Source organism: Felis catus, chromosome C1 (assembly GCF_018350175.1).
Source record: "Felis catus isolate Fca126 chromosome C1, F.catus_Fca126_mat1.0, whole genome shotgun sequence".
NCBI lineage: Eukaryota > Metazoa > Chordata > Mammalia > Carnivora > Felidae > Felis > Felis catus.
The window spans coordinates 182,413,225-182,429,763 of NC_058375.1; the positions used below are offsets into that span (position 1 = coordinate 182,413,225).

At 40.7% G+C, this 16,539-nt stretch overlaps 1 protein-coding gene across 8 annotated transcripts in view; it reads right to left on the reverse strand.

The window, feature by feature from the left end:
* The window catches only part of HECW2 (HECT, C2 and WW domain containing E3 ubiquitin protein ligase 2), a 410,471-nt gene that overhangs the window by 7,170 nt on the left and 386,762 nt on the right, over positions 1-16,539 (reverse strand). For 7 of the 8 annotated variants that reach the window (XM_045034181.1, XM_045034183.1, XM_045034179.1 and 4 more), the window contains 4 exons: positions 16,389-16,535; positions 15,627-15,741; positions 12,689-12,774; positions 11,596-11,708 (listed from right to left, as the gene is read on the reverse strand). In XM_045034181.1, coding sequence (XP_044890116.1) covers positions 11,596-11,708; positions 12,689-12,774; positions 15,627-15,741; positions 16,389-16,535 — 461 coding nt within the window. Of the gene's footprint in view, positions 1-1,985; positions 2,173-11,595; positions 11,709-12,688; positions 12,775-15,626; positions 15,742-16,388; positions 16,536-16,539 lie in introns of all 8 variants that reach the window. The other variant, XR_006583453.1, reaches the window with a different exon arrangement.

Consider the following 16,539-nt stretch of genomic DNA (forward strand, 5'->3'; position numbering starts at 1 on the left):
CGGTAAGCGCCTGACTTCAGCCAGGTCACGATCTTGCGGTCCGTGAGTTCGAGCCCCCTGTCGGGCTCTGGGCTGATGGCTCAGAGCCTGGAGCCTGTTTCCGATTCTGTGTCTCCCTCTCTCTCTCTCTGCCCCTCCCCCATTCATGCTCTGTCTCTCTCTGTCCCAAAAATAAATAAACGTTGAAAAAAAAAATTAAAAAAAAAATAAATAAAGAAGACACCTGCCATGGATTCTATAGCTACAATTTTGCCAACAGCCTAAAAGAGCTTGGAAGCAGGTCCAGTTGAGCCTCCAGATGAGAATGCATTCCAGCCAATACCCTGATTTCAGTCTTGTGAGATGCTGAGCAGAAGACCCAGCTAAGCCTTGTGTGAACTCCTGATCCGCAGAAAGTGATATAATTGTGTGTTGGTTTAAGGTGCTAAGTTTGTGCTAATTGGTGATGCAACAATAGAAAATGACTGCAGGTCTCAAGGTAGTAGAACAGTCCAAGGAAAGGAGGTAAGTGTGATGAATGTAATACAGTAGAATCACCCTATCAAGGATAGGCAGGGGGACAGCTGAGAGTAAACAGATGTCCTTCCACTCCCCCAGTATCTGAGCAGAGAAACAGGAACTCGGCATGTCTTTCTCTCTGCAGTTTCTGTAGTATCTTTGCAGATACTATGGTATCTTATCCAGTAAATCTATAAGTCTGAATGGTTTTTTTTACGCCTGAGTACTCTTCTCTCTAAAGACTCAGATCTCAACACAAAGGGAAGGACTGGACAACTTTTTTTGATCCTCTTCAGTCATAAGACACAATCACCATTACTGATCCATAATCTAAGATGATCACTGCTTCCGAAATTATATCTAGTTGTATAACATATGGTTACCATAAAAGAACTTTCCCTCTGAATAAACTAAATAGCTTCTCTAGAAAATGCTTCACGAGGATGGAAAGTATATATACTGTGGATGGGGAAACTTCAGAAAGATTAAGTGGTTTTCCCAAGGTCAAAGTTGAGTCAGTGGCCAAATCAAAAATAGGACCCCAACCTAGGGGAAGTCCAAGATGAAACCGAAAGCAGGAATGTTCATGGGCTCTGTTCTTTCATTTTTTGAAGTCTGAGTGTTAATTTTATCCTACTCCTGACTGTGAACTGTTAGTTCACAGACCACATACATTAGAGGACATCCTACTTGAACATCGTATTAGATTACATACATTTTGATGACAAGGCTTAGCCAAATGAAGCTTCAAATATTTTTTAAATGAATGACTCAAACACAATATGCAGTAGCTCTGGGGAAAATGGTCTGCATTAGGCCAGTCCAGAAAACCTTGGGAGATACCAGGGGATTTTTAGGCTCAGTTCAAACCATCAGTCCTATCTCAGGCTTACCAGAAAGCAGAGGTACGTTAAGGGACACATTGAAGTGCATCAGAATCACCCAAGAAGCCTGTTTACCTTGGAGATTTTTGGCTCCACCCCCTAAGATTCTAATTCAGAAAGTTTAGGGTGGGCCTAGGGATCCGTATTTTAACAATCACTACAAGTGAGTCCGATGCAGGTGGTCTCCACTACTGGACACACATCAAGTGGATGAGAAATAAGATATCGACATTGGCTATCTATATCAGCATTTTGTATGCCTGCAAAAATTTCAAAACTCCTTATAAACAAGACAGCATTGCTAATAAGGAAATTGAGGAATAGTGTGGTTAAATAAATTGCCCAATATTTACCATCAACCTGCAGTATGAGCCAAGAAGAGGAAAAGCAAAACAAAACAAAACACAATCCTCTGAGGCTTTTCACACTCCTCCCTCTCCCGCCCCATTCCATGTCCTAAGAAAACTCTAGCAGAAAATAACAGGAGGGCTCTTAGACTATGTTGACATTGGCAGCAAAAGCACATCCAGTTATTCAGTCTCAATAAAAGGACATTTTTCAAATCTTTCAAAGCCAGCTACACTAAGGCTATAATGAGTTTACCTCATTTTAATCTATGCAGCCAGAACCACTCAAGGAGGGCAGGTCTGAACCCATCTTTGGGAAATCGTGCAGCCATCAATATAAAGAAGACTTAAAGCCCTCCAGACATCTGGTATGACTTAATCTCTTGGTGCTTTCTGTATTCTTCAAACGTTAACCAGGTCACATGCTTACTCTCTCTTCTTTCCTATAGATAGACAAGTCAATTATCTAAATCCAGTGAGCCCAAAGTATCACAATCGCCTCTAAATTTTCACAGTAAATTAATGAATTTCTCCTCTCTCTCTCTCTTTCACTGTGTGTGTGTGTGTGTGTGTGTGTGTGCTTATTAATTGATTCCCCATTTTCCCAGAACTGATTTTTTGGTAGCTTTAGGACTCAAAATGTAAGACAAATAAGAAATTACAAACAGGATTTTAAATTAAAAGAGAAAACGAGGGACAGAGAGAGAGGGAGAAAGAGAAGGAGAAAATCATGGATCTCATTTTATCAAGTAGGTGTAGTCCTAGAAACAAAATATATTTGAATCTAATAAATCCTTTGTACTTGCATTATTATTTAGAAAGTGCTTTACTCATACTCTCTTTTTTCCAATCGGCAGTGGTGCATCATCCTTCAGATTTGTCTCCTTATTCCTATTCCCACCTCTTTATCAAGTAATTAATAAGTCAAAAGCAGACACAGGCATTCTGGAAAATTCCTAAGGAACCTTGGAACATATTACTTGTTAATGTCTAGATTCCTTTGAAAATGTGAGTATTCCTGACCTAAATTACCTTTCAAGGCCACATTTTGCCTCCGTGAGTGTCCACAGGCTTTCCCCTAAGGGAATCAGGTGTGCCTGCAGTTCTGGTTGTCAGGGCTGCTGGGGGCAGGGCCAGAGTGGGCCTGCAGTTGGGCTGTGGAGTAGGCAAAGGGGGGTTTCCTCCAGGCTTTCCGGGGCCTCTAATTCAGGGCTACGTGACTCTTCAGGCAGCATCCAAGGCTGTTTCCCTGCAAAACCTCTTATACTATTTCTCCCCCTGAAGATGCCATATTCTGAAAGCTTGTCCTCCCCACACAAAGTACCGTGATGAATAAAGATTTTTCAATTTACACAACATTTCATTTATTCCTTCATTCACTGAACAATTACTTACTGAGTTCCTACTGCATGCCAGGCATTGACCTGTCCCCTGGTAGATGAGGAAGTAAAGTCTGTGGCCTCTGCCCACAAGGAGAATTTACAACCTGGCATCAAAATATGCAAGCAAATCGGAGGCCCTAAAGCTTGTGCCGTCTGTGCTCTGCACTAGGGGATCTGGCTGGGTGAGTGGGCACTAAAATCCAGCCTACCTTTGCCTATGCTCACCAAACCATGAGCCCTAACTCAGGGCTGCATTTCTCCACAAGGCTACAAGACACAGTTGTCTAATTAATCCAAAAGATCCAGATGAGCTATTAGTGGCCCTGCACACAAACAATTTTAATACAAGGAGTTGCAAGTCGGCTCCGCAGAGTCAGGAAAGGCTTTAAGTGGATACTGTTTGTGCCAAGCCTTGAAGGATTTGTAGGTGTATAGGGTTTTTCTGGATAAACAACAAGGAGAAGGATGTTCTTAGCAGACTGCCCAGAAGTATGGGGAAACAATGCATCATCAGGAAACTCGAGAAGTAAAAGTACTTGAGTGACAGTGGCCAAGACTAGACCATAAGCCAGTTGGGGAGGCAGGACCACATCAGGAAGTGAGGTGTGTTCATGCAAAGACCTTTCCCATTTATTCCATAGAGGAAAGGTAGCCGGTGACTAAGTATGGGGAGTAAGATGGCAGAGGTACCATTAAACAAAGCAGGAAATATAGGAAATGGGTGGGGGAATAGATGATGAGTTCAGAGCTTGTAATCAGCATGAAAATTCAAAGTTACCAATCACACAGAATGATAAAATTCAATTAAAGTAATCCAGTGATTGTTTTGTTAGTCTAGATAGATTTATAAACACAAATAAAGGTAAAACTTGTTAGGATTTTTAAAATATTCATAATTTCTGTAATATCCCCATTAATATCTTCTTAGATCATGAGATTTAGAACAGGAATTCCTGCTAAGACTAGTTCACAAATATTTGTGTAATCCATGGTGACACAGAATAATCCCTGACCTTCACCAGGTGTTCAATAAACGTGAATCAAGGGAAGAGAATTCTGGCCTTTACTACCCCCACTACTCATCTGTCATATCCCATCTGGTGGCCAATGATGTTGGTTACCTGTTCATTTAAATGTCTATTACTTCCTTCACTGTTAAGGTCCACATGGACAGAGATCAATTTATATCTACCACAAGGTTTTGCATACAATAAATGCATAATGAGTATCAAAAGGCTTTTTTAGAGGAAGTCTCTCTGCTAATAATGCCTTCCAAAGTTTCAATAGGACACCTTGGTTAAAATGTACCTGGATTTATAAATACAGTGTGGAATGTCCCCATAGTGGGGATTCCTGCATCTGGGGATGATCGGCGGAAGAAACTTCAACCTATGCACTGTGAGCTTCTTCACCTGTAAATGAAGAAGACTACACACTTGTTAAATGTAAGAATTTAAAGCTGTAGAAGAAAACTCAGTAGGGAACAGTTCCAGGACGAAAACTCTTGGAAGTCCAAGCAAAATATAAATATCCTGAGTGGATATAGCATATTTCTTGCCCACCCAAAGATATACCATGCCAGCTCTGAGGGCTAGATATTAGGAACAACAGTAATAATGGCTAAATCTAGGGGCACCTGGGTGGTGAAGTCATCTAAGTGTCCGACTCTTGGTTTTGGCTCCAGTCATCATCTCATGGTTCATGAGATTGAGTCCCACATTGTGCTCCATGCTGACAGCACGGGGCCTGCTTGGGCTTCTTTCTCTCCCTCTCTCTCTGCCCCTCCCCTGTTCTCTCTCTCTCAAAATAAATAAACTTCAAAAAAATAATGGCTACATTTATTGGATGATGTAGTAGGCCTCATTTTAAGCACTTTGCATGTGTTACCTCAGTTCATCCTCAAGACAACTTTGTGATGTAATTACTGGTATGTATCTCAATTGTTCAGATGAGGATACAGAGATACAAAAGTGACTCTGGCATAACGCATCTGGAGTAGTCCACAGTCATACGCTAAGTTTAAGAATTCACTAAGAACAGGGCGCCTGGGTGGCTCAGTCGGCTAAGCGTCTGACTTCGGCTCAGGTCATGATCTCACAGTCCATGAGTTCGAGGCCCGCGTCGGGCTCTGTGCTGACGGCTCCGAGCCTGGACCCTGTTTCGGATTCTGTGTCTCCACTCTCTGACCCTCCCTCATTCATGCTCTGTCTCTCTCTGTCTCAAAAATAAATAAACTTAAAAAAAAAAATTAAAAAAAAAAAAGAAAACTTAACAGGCTTAAGACTTGATTCTGTTAGTAAGGAATAAATTTTCACTTTTGGGAAAAAGAACTAAGTCTATAATATTTAAGTTTTGTAATATGTATTGTAGCTTTGAAAGGGACTCATACATATTGATATAGACACTCTTAATTCCATTTCAAAATAGGAAACAAGGAGCGCCTGGGTGGCGCAGTCGGTTAAGCGTCCGACTTCAGCCAGGTCACGATCTCGCGGTCCGTGAGTTCGAGCCCCGCGTCAGGCTCTGGGCTGATGGCTCAGAGCCTGGAGCCTGTTTCGGATTCTGTGTCTCCCTCTCTCTCTGCCCCTCCCCTGCTCATGCTCTGTCTCTCTCTGTCTCAAAAATAAATAAAAACATTTAAAAAAATTTATTAAAAAAAAAAGAATTCACTAAGAACAATATTCACTGAGTGCAAATTATATGCCAGGACTCAGCGCTATGGGCAAAGCCACATTCAATTCCAACAAGGTCCTTGTTCTCACGGGCTTATATCCTAGAGGGAGAGACAGATAATCAACAAGTAAACCAATAACTAAACATAACGATTAAGTTGGGGTATGTCTAATGAAGGAAATAAAGTGTGACAGAGTGACAGGTGCACTGGGGGCACTAGCCTGGAGGGGCTTTCTGAGGAGAACAAGAATTTCTTGGCCTTTTTGTTGTTTTTGTTTTTGTTTTTTGGTAAATGTTTTCATAAGAATAAAAAGCAGAGTTTTAAAAATGAAAAAAGTTGTATCTTTAAAAAATATTTTTAGGGGTGCCTGGGTGGCTCGGTCAGTTAAGCGTCCGACTTCGGCTCAGGTCATGATCTCACGGTCCGTGAGTTCGAGCCCCGTGTCGGGCTCTGTGCTGACGGCTCGGAGCCTGGAGCCTGTTTCAGATTCTGTGTCTCCCTCTCTCTCTGCCCCTCCCCTGTTCATGCTCTCTCTGTGTCTCAAAAATAAATAAACGTTAAAAAAAATATATTTTTATTTTTTAAAGTTCTAGTCCACTAGAGAAACTGTCTCCCCGAGACACCCATTTCATAATTAATTCTTGCTTATTTCTTAATTTGGGTCAGCATTTCATTCATAATAATCTCCAGACACAGCCATTTTCAAAACGCTTCCCCCCCTTCAAAAAACCCACTACCCCTCCATCATTATTGCAGCTCTCCAAATCCTTTGTCCCATCATCCCACTTGGCAAGAACCTTCAGAGATGAACACAAAAACTCCATACCATGCTGGGAGAGAGGATTTGCCCTGCATTTTCCAGGCTGGCATGTTAGCATCCTGTCTTTCAGAATGTTTCAGAGCAATTGCCATAAAGTGAATTGACTGTCTCGTAAGCACATCAGAGCACCAGGGGATAGGAAATCTACAGAAACTCAAAATACAGAACTAACTACCAACCGCAGAGCAGAGGAAGTGCAGTAATGTGTTCAGGCTATAAGCCTTTGCGGAGACACCCGTCTGCCTCCATCATTATTTATCATCTGCGTCTCTAGTTACTTCATTACCACAAGAGAGAAAAAAAAGAGCCATGGACTCAACTTGTACTGGCTTCAGAAACAACCCTATATACTTTAATACACTTTTTGGCTCACAATGTAAGTAGTGCTACCACAAAGTGAGACTAGGAAATCTGAGAAAATAAGACTCGAATTTGCTTGCTTGAAAGGTTGAAAAGCCCTCCATCATCTGTGTCTAGAAAGGCTAAGATGCCCTCCCGTTTGCCAGAACTGCCCATCCTCATTCTGTACAGCCACTTCCAGCTCTCTAGGCTACAGCCTCTCATATCTGAATGAGATGATGCCAGAATTTTTTTTAAATTTTTTTACATTTATTTATTTTTGAGAAACAGAGTGAGACAAAGCGTGAGCAGGGGAGGGGCAGAGAGAGAAGGAGATACAGAATCTGAAGCAGGCTCCAGCCTCTGAGCAAGCGGTCAGCACAGAGCCTGATGTGGGACTCGAACTCACAAACTGTGAGATCATGACCTGAGCCGAAGTCGGACGCTGAACCGACTGAGCCACCCAGGTGCCCCATGCCAGACTTCTTACAGAATACATTTTGTAAGTAAGAACACCCATCCATTTTGTCTCCAGTCAAAAGAGAGGTCCTACTTTACATGTTAAACACTGTCTCACTAACAGGAAAAAGAAATATATTGGGGTTGACCAGCATGAGACAGACCAGATCTTCAGTTCTGCAACTTAAACCTATCAGGAAATAGCTGGAAAAATGGCTTCAGTACATCCGTTTCAATGATAGGAGAAATGGCCTCAGTCATATAGAACAATCTCTTCAGACTACAGACAATCTTAAGATCTTTTTTTAACATTTAAGCAACACCCCACATTTCAAAGGATGATGCCAATGTTATCAGTCAAAAAAATCACTTCTGAAAAAATATATGGTCGTGCATTGAAGTTCTTCTTGTTATATTTTTCCTCCAAGTGTACTTTCTCTGAGGAGCACATCTTCATAGTTATAGCAGTATGGTGGGCTTACAGAAGAGTCAGAATCAAGGGATAAAAAGAACAAAGGAAAGCTACTCTCTCTAAGGACTTTCAAATGCATTATCTTACTCACTTGTCACATCCTCTTTGAGCAGGGCATTGTTGTCCCTATTCTGCAGAGATGGATCAGGCCTCTTGCTTCGGAGCAGAAAGCCAGTATATCCTTGCGCTATGATCTGCACGCATGCCTCTCCAATAGATAAGCTCACTACCTGTGGAGCAGAATGGCTGAACAGCTATTTCTCCCTATCAGATCTAAAACGTTAGAGCCTGTTATAGACAAGATACGAAAGTAGTCTGCTTGCCTGACGCGCTTCATATATCATCTGTATTTATGCATTTTTATAATCTGGGTAAAACTAGGAATCTAGAACCAACCTTAGGTCATAATGAAGAAAGGAAGAAACAACGTCTGTTGCCCAACTGTGTGTATGCAATGATAATGGAGAACACCATCACTTATAATGAGTCAGCACACAAACTTCCTGGAACTCTCAGGGGGAAGTAGAAAGTGAACCAGCCTGACTCCCAAGATTTTCAGAAACCTCTCACTATAAGTTTTTGTTCAACCAAACCTAATATACCACCCTCTCCCTGGCCTTTTGCACATCAAGTGATCTTCTAGGTCCCAGAGTTAGCTGGTGGCAGAGGCAGGACTAGAACCCAGATCTTCTAACTCCCAACCCTGTGCTCCTTCCAATACACTACTGCCTGATATATTTTACAGACGATGGTGACAGAAGTCATAATGGCAGCCACTACTAACTACTCAAGGCCAGGGTCAGCAGTAAATGTTTTACATGAATGATTGCATTGAATCCTCAGAATTACTGACCTACAAAGTAAATAAGGAAACAGAGGCTCAGAAAAATTAAGCAGCTTCTCCAAGACTCAACTGCAGGTAAGCGACAGAGCTGGAACGCAGCCCAGTCTCTCTGAAGCTAGGTCTCAGGTCTACATCAAATTACCTTTCTCTGCTTACCATGTTTGGTGAAAATTGCAGTGATTCAACGTGAACAACTTATATATCTGCTTATTATTACAGTTTATTCCATCTACTTTACAAAAATAAATCTTTATAAAAAATAGATTTCAAGAGTAAGGTGGCACAATTAATCTGCCATTTCCTGCCTCCTTGATGCTAATCCTTGAGTTTTTCAGAATGGTGCGAAGCCTTAATCAGACAGCGTGAATCTGTTTTTGAGATACAAATATGTGTTTAAGGTGGGGGTGGGGGAGGGATGATTCAGGTATAAAGAAAATATTCCTTTAAATAATGAAATTACAGTCTCCCAAATCTGGAACATCAGGTATGCTGGCTAATACTTAGGGGTTTGGACGTAGTGCCTCTGTTCCCAGGCTGAAATATACTGAGGGTGACTGAGGAGGCTTACGCCGGCCCTGAGCTTGCACTGCTCATTGCCGTCTGTGTCTGTATTTTCAGGGCCCCTCTTGTCATGTGTTGATGCTTAGAAAATAATTATTAAGAAACAGTGTCTTGCAATCGCTAGGAAGAAAGTGTTGTTAACAGGTTTCTCAAAGTTACTTGTACTTAAAAAAAAAAACTCAGGATGACATCCTGGGGTACCTAATACCATTGGGGAAGATCATTTAACGCCCCCCCCCCCCCCTGCAGATTGCAGCGGTTTTTTTTTAACGTTTATTTATTTATTTTGAGAAAGAGCATGTGAACGGGGGAGGGGCAGAGAGGGAGGAAGAGGGAGAATCCCAAGCGGGCTCTGCAATGTCAGAGCCCTATGAGGGGCTCCAATTCACAATCCTCAAGATTATGATCCAAGCCTAATCAAGAGCCGCTCAACTGACTGCGCCGCCCAGGTGCCCCACAGTTTTATTATTAGTAAAATGAGAGTCAATCTGAAGTCTTTTTTACCTCAAAAGTACTGTATTGTTACTGCTGATTACATAAAGGAGTTCTAAAATCAACTCTCCTCCATTCCTCTTTTATTCATGTGTTCCCTCCTTTTCTTTTGTTTCAGCTCCAGTTCTCCATGCAACCCCAAACACTTATATTCACAACTACTACCTTACAGGCTCTTAAATTTATTAGCAGCAGCAAAGCAATTTTTTTTCACTCCAGGGAAGTGCATTATCTTATTATGAATGAGAATCAATGCAGAGAGCATTCACATGGCACTAAGGCATGTATGATTTAAGTTAAAGAGGTATAGAGTACGTTGACATGATTTAATACTCTCTAGAAACCATAGTGGCAATTTTTAGTGACGGGATTCTAAATAGTTATTCATATATCCTTAAAACGAGAGCTTCTGCGAACATCTAAGTCAGAGCCACAATCATAAGAAGCCACAGTGTGATGACCAACATTGTTTCACTAAAGCTAACAAATGCTTTGGTTATACAGCATTTTGTATTATAACAGAAGATATTTGCAAATGATATATCCAATAAGGGGTTAGCATCCAAAATATATAGAGAAATTATACAACTCAACACCAAAATCCCACAAATAATCCAATTAAAAATGGGCCAAGGACGTGAACAGATATTTTTCCAAAGAAGACATACAGATAGCCAACAGGCACACGAAAAGATGCTCTACATCACTAATCATCAAGGAAATGCAAATCAAAACCACAATGCAACATCCCCTATCACTTTCAGGATGGTTAAAATAAAAAAGACAAGAAATAATAAGTGTTGGCGAGGATGTGGAGAAAAAGGAACGAGGCCTTATGCACTGTTGGTAGAGATGTAACTTGGTGCAGCCACTATGGAAAACAGTTGGGAGGTTCCTCAAAGAATTAAAAATAAAAATACCATATGATCCAGTAATTCCACTACTAGATATTTACCCAAAGAAAATGAAAACACTAATTCAAAAAGATACTGCAGCATTATTTACAATAGCTAAGATACGGAGGCAACTCATATTGACTGATGAACGGATAAAGAATATGTGGTGCGTGCGCCTGTCACATGTGCCTGCACGCACACACACACACACACACACACACACACACACACACACAGAGGAATGTTGCACAGTCATACAAAACATGAGATCTTATCATTTGTAAAAACACAGATGAACCTAGAGTGTATTCTATTAAGTGAAATAAGTCAGACAGAGAAAGCCAAATGATTTCACTTACATGTGGCATCTAAAAAACAAAACAAATGAGTAAACCAACAAAAGGCAGAAATAGACAAATAGAGAGAACAAACTTATAGTTGCCAGTGGGGAGGGGGAATGGGAGATAGTCAAAATGGGTGAAGGGGAGAAGGTGATACAGGCTTCCAGTTATGGAATGAATAAGTTAGGCTAATAGAAGGCACAGCATAGGGAATACAGTCAATGATATTATAATAGTGACGTCTTGGGGCAGATAGTAGCTACACTTGTGGTAAACACGGCATAATGTATAGACTTGTCGAATCACTATTTTGTACACCTGAAACTAATGTAACATCATGTGTAAATTATACTTCAATAAAAAAAAGAGAAAAAGATATGTATGCATACATTTTAAGTATGCCCAGTAAGATCTTTTACTCCTCCATTTTGAAAGGTAATCAAAGATAAATTCATTCTAAGAGCTTTTTTCCACTCTCCCAAACTTTTAATATAAAAACAGTAATTAATCAATACATGCATAACTTAAAGGTCTCTCTCTCCTGGAATACCTGTCATGACAGTACAGAAGTGTTTTTTTATTTTACCTGGGAAGAGCAGTGATTTTCCCCCATTTCTCCACACAGAATCTTCTTGGGCCATTACTCCCTCGGAGAGAAGCAAATCCTTCATAGGGAATGCTGGATGTGCCCGTGACAAACTATCAACCAAAGAAAACAGAAGGATAAAGTGAAACCAAGAGGCTAGCTGCTGACAAACACATGGCATCATTCATGTGCAGGGCCCTCAGGGAAGAACAGCAGGCTGTTCACTGGTGGGAAAGCCTGAAGACAAAACTCCATGGGTGTGGAAAAACCCAACACAAGAATTCTGACAAAGATCTGGGGACACTAAGGAAAGACAGTGCATTATAAAAGAAAAGGAGATCCAGAGGGTCTTAGTAGATAAAGCATCCTGTACGGCTAGCCAGCTCAGTAGACTAAATTGGGTGTATTTCCCATTACAGATAAATAAAGTAGGTATATCAATCAACCTAAGTCTACTTGGCATCAGTCCCTGATCAACTTGAGGTGAATAAATGAGGACCAGATCCTTGATCCAAAGGAGTTAAGACCCAATCTATTTGTAAGGCTCTGCCTAAGCATCCAGAAGGCTTGTTCTCGATATTTCTTTGGCTGCGATCAACCAGCAAATGCCCATGTAACTATGAACACCACAAGAAAATAATGAGTTAGTTTCCCCAGTATCCTTGAACTTCACTGTTATCTCAAGTTTGTGGAAAGTTACATGGAAGAAAAGAAAAGATTCTTTTTCAAGGACCTGGTCACTTCCTAAGGGACTGAAGGTCATTTTCTATTGCTAGAGGTGCTGCCCTGCAAAGTGCCCCAGGATCTCATGTTGAAGGGACCAAGCTGCCCTGAAGGCAGGTGTTTTTCCTGGGATTCTTGGACTGGAGTTGGTATTTCCTCAAAATTCTCATGAGATGCTTGGACGTGGCTGGGGATGTTCTGCATAGTGATGGAGCCACAGAACATGCAGTCAGAAGAGTCTGAAACAATGTATCCCACATTTGCAGGCAAACATGGGGTGTGTTTACTGAGTACTTAGCAACTATTAAACATAAGCAATTCCAATAATAATTATATTAATGCATTAGAAAATTAACTAATGGCATCTTACCTGTAACAACCTGAGTCGCTGTTCATTGTTGAATCTTTCCACTGCAGCCCAGAACCACCGAATTACAATATGATTGTCATGATATCCTATTAAACCAATCAGGAAAGCCCACATTACTTTGACTTTTCTATGTTAAGATGACATGACACCATGACGTGTCGACAAAAGACCCCCAGACATAAATCATCATCTTGGATTCTTTAAAGGTTGTTTACCATTTAAGGCTAGGGAATAACACTGTAAATACAATCACATGAGTGTCAAAAGTCAAACAAAGACAATACTCAATGAAACTAGGAGGTCCCTGTTTCCATTTAGTGGTCAGTAAACAAAACTGGTGGAGAGAAGAACAACAAAGTTGTCATTTTAACCATACCATTTCTGAAAAAGATCATTGCTGTTACTGGAAATACCTAACTCTTTTGGTCATTCATTTAAGAAATAATTTTCAAGTATCACTATGCCAAGCACTGTACTAAGCTTGGGGGTAACAGTGGCAAAGAAAACAGACCCTTACAGGGTTTCTGGTAAAGGAGAGACATGTTAATCAAATAAATATACAAGTAAATACTTAATTGCAAACTATTTTAAAACTACATATAATGTTCATATTTTTAAATCAACTTACTTTTTATTAATAAAAAGGAATTTGTAATTTTATTACTCTATTTCCTTCAACTAATAAATCGCAAATAACCACGAACCTAAATGTTACTTTTATTCCATAGCTTAGTAGAATTTAATAAAATGTCAAAAGTATCATCCCCGGGAGGATTAAGGCAGTACGTGTGGATCCCAAAATCTTTCATCGGAGAAAAATTAAGTTGAGAGAAGATTAAGGTACAATTGGTGATTCAAACCAATTAACTTATGTGCTCGAGGTACACAAAGCCACTCTCATTCCGAGTCAGCACAAGTAAGTCCAACATGCAAGGTGGGTAAAAAACGATTTGAATTTGAATTTTTGCTCACAGGTTACAGTGGTTGTAGAATTTGGGGGAAATTTTGCCTTAGCGTTTACCATTTGATCAGTGATGCTTAGTGCCCTTTGGACAAGAAAGGGATCCAAGTGAAAGGTAAATATATTTATACTGGACATGGTGTTATACAGGCTCCATGTCCATTTGGCAGAAACTAGCTATTTGGTGCTGAGCAAATCGTTTTCTCATCTATAAAATAAGCACAGTGGCTCTTTATAGCTCTTCTGATCTTATGAATCAGGCCCCTTTCTGCTTCTCCTTTGCTGTTTGTGCCAAACCTTCTGGAGGAGGAGGACAGCAAGTGTCTCTTCATATTCTCTACAAACAGCTGCCTAATGACCACATGGCAGGTGGCAGAGCTGCCTCTTCATCCAGTGCCAGCTAGTTGGGTCAGCAAACAGCTGGGTATCTCACCATCTCTCTGCCTCCCCACCCGGAGCACTCTCTTCCCAAGCATTTCACTTGGAAAGATTTACAATAACCATGGAAATAGGGACTTGAGTAGACATATACAGTGAATAAAGCTTACAATACATAAAGATGAATATGGCTGATCTGATTAACAGTGTTGCTATTAGAATCTGCCCGGGGCGGAGCCGGGGGGGGGGGGGCGTGGGGGGGGGGGGCTAATGGCATTTATGGTAAGATTTTTAAGTTATGTAGCATGCTGGAGAAAATTGTGTTCTAGGTAGTAAAAAGAGCTTGGTTAACAAAGTTACAATAACCAAGGCCACATATGGGTTACACATGGGGCCAGTTGGAAAAGATGCATCGTAGCAATTGGGTTTCAGAAATAGCAGCATGAGAGACTGCAATTTAATACAGCCTTTCAGAGAAAATGGGCACGCACGGCCAGCCCACGGCAACAGCGATGAGCTGGAAGAGCCACGAACAGGCAAGAACAAAAGCAATTCAGCAAATGTTATTTTTTTTTTTTACTCTAAACTTAAAAAAAATTTTTTTAATCTTTTGTTTCAGTTTACAGATAACTGAAGTTAGAGATGTTCAGCTCTCAGTGTATTCTGCTAAGTGGTTAATTCAGTGACTTAAAGTTTGTAGTTTTTACTCTCCAAGTTCAGAACTGCTGCTAACCTTACATTCTGAGTTAAAAACCAAAAGCCAAAATCACAACAAAAAGCAACTGCTATTTGTCATGACTTTCTGAAGACTATCACACTGCAATAAATTTCAGAAAAGGTATTCTCTCTTTGCTTAAAATTATGGGATAAAACTTCAACTCTGGATCACCATCAGGTCCCTTTCAAAGTCTATTGACTCAGTGATGAGATTTCAATGGCTTCAGTCCCAACTGCTAATGGACAATTTATAGTGATCTACAGAAATGCCACTTCTAAAGCTTCCCAGGCGGTGAACTATCATACGATGCAGGTTTTAACTAATCTTACAGTAGTTTGCTTTTCAGTTGAACTTCATGCTTGAGTTTAGAAGGGCCTGTTCAATAAGCTTCTTGAATTTTGAGAACCAGGTCTTATTCCATTTATGTGTTTCCACCGTGAATTACGACTGGTAGGTAGTTCAGTGAAATGCAGAAAAACTGCCTTTGCTCTATTGGGAAGCTTAGAGGGTGTGTCGCTTCAAGTTTTAGAATGGAGGGAGAAGAGGTGGAGTTTGACCAGGTGGATGTGAGTTCCTAGGTGCTTCACTAACAACACCATAAAACAATTAATTAGTGTTCTTATGGTCACATTTCTTCACCAACAATTAACAGTTATGACATCCTCAGATGGTGTGTAAACAGTCCTTCCTCCACTTGATGGATGAGGTAACTAGGAAAAGAAGGGAATGTACCTTGCCCAAGGTCTCAGAGGAGACTGTGGCAAACCTATGATTATAATACAGAGTGCCTTGCCTGTCCTGGATTCAGGCTGGCAAGCTAACCATTTGCTTCCCCTTAATATGAAACGTAAAAGTTCAGCCATCTCTAAATCACATTTCACCTCCTCTGTATTCTGTGTTGTTTCTCCAGTCACTCAGGTCGATTTCAGCTGTGCCCGCGATGACGAGTTCCAGTTCTCTTGCATCAAAAACAGACACCAGCCTGGCATCCACCACCTGTGGAGTAAAAAGAATGCAGGGCATGGCTTGCAAGTCAGGAGAAATCTCAGCTATAATTAAGCCTCATCAGAAAAGGAGGGCACAAGGAATTTTAGGCATAGGACGGAAGTGCTCTGTGTAGGCACTCTGAAGAATGCAGTGCTCTCGACAAATATATTTTTAAGACAAGATGGATGAGCTTCTCCTCAACAGAATTTTCATTTTAAGACTGACCACTGATAAATCCAGTTTGTTTTTCTCTTTTAAAAAGATCTAGTGCTCCTCCAAAGGAAGTCACATGGAGTATTTGTCACAACTCATTCAAACCCTAAGATACAATCACTTCACATAGCAAGCATGAGACGTGATCACCCGTATCAAAGCATGAGTAAGACGTATGACTTCACTGTTATTAGTGGTCATTAAGTCATGAAATGCTACTTGAATTCATCATTTTATTTCAAAGATCTCTTGTAAGGGGGCATGGAGCTTTTTTGTGTTCTTGAAACACATACAAAATATATTGGAGTTTTTAAATTGAAAGTGCAATAAAAAATATAACAAAAGAAAAATGGAAATATCGCACACAAATAAAGCACTAGAAGATGGACTGTGGTATCATAGATAGCAGCCTGCAAAACCCCACTCCCTCTGATTGTCTTTACCTCATAGAAGCCACGCACTAAACTCTCTGTTTGCTGAACAACACCCCTCTCAATCCGCCATTTCACCATCCTCTCGATGTACTCCTTCTTGTTCTTCTCTGTGACCGGGATATTGGCACCCCCTGGTTTTAATTCTCGTTCGGTAATCTGA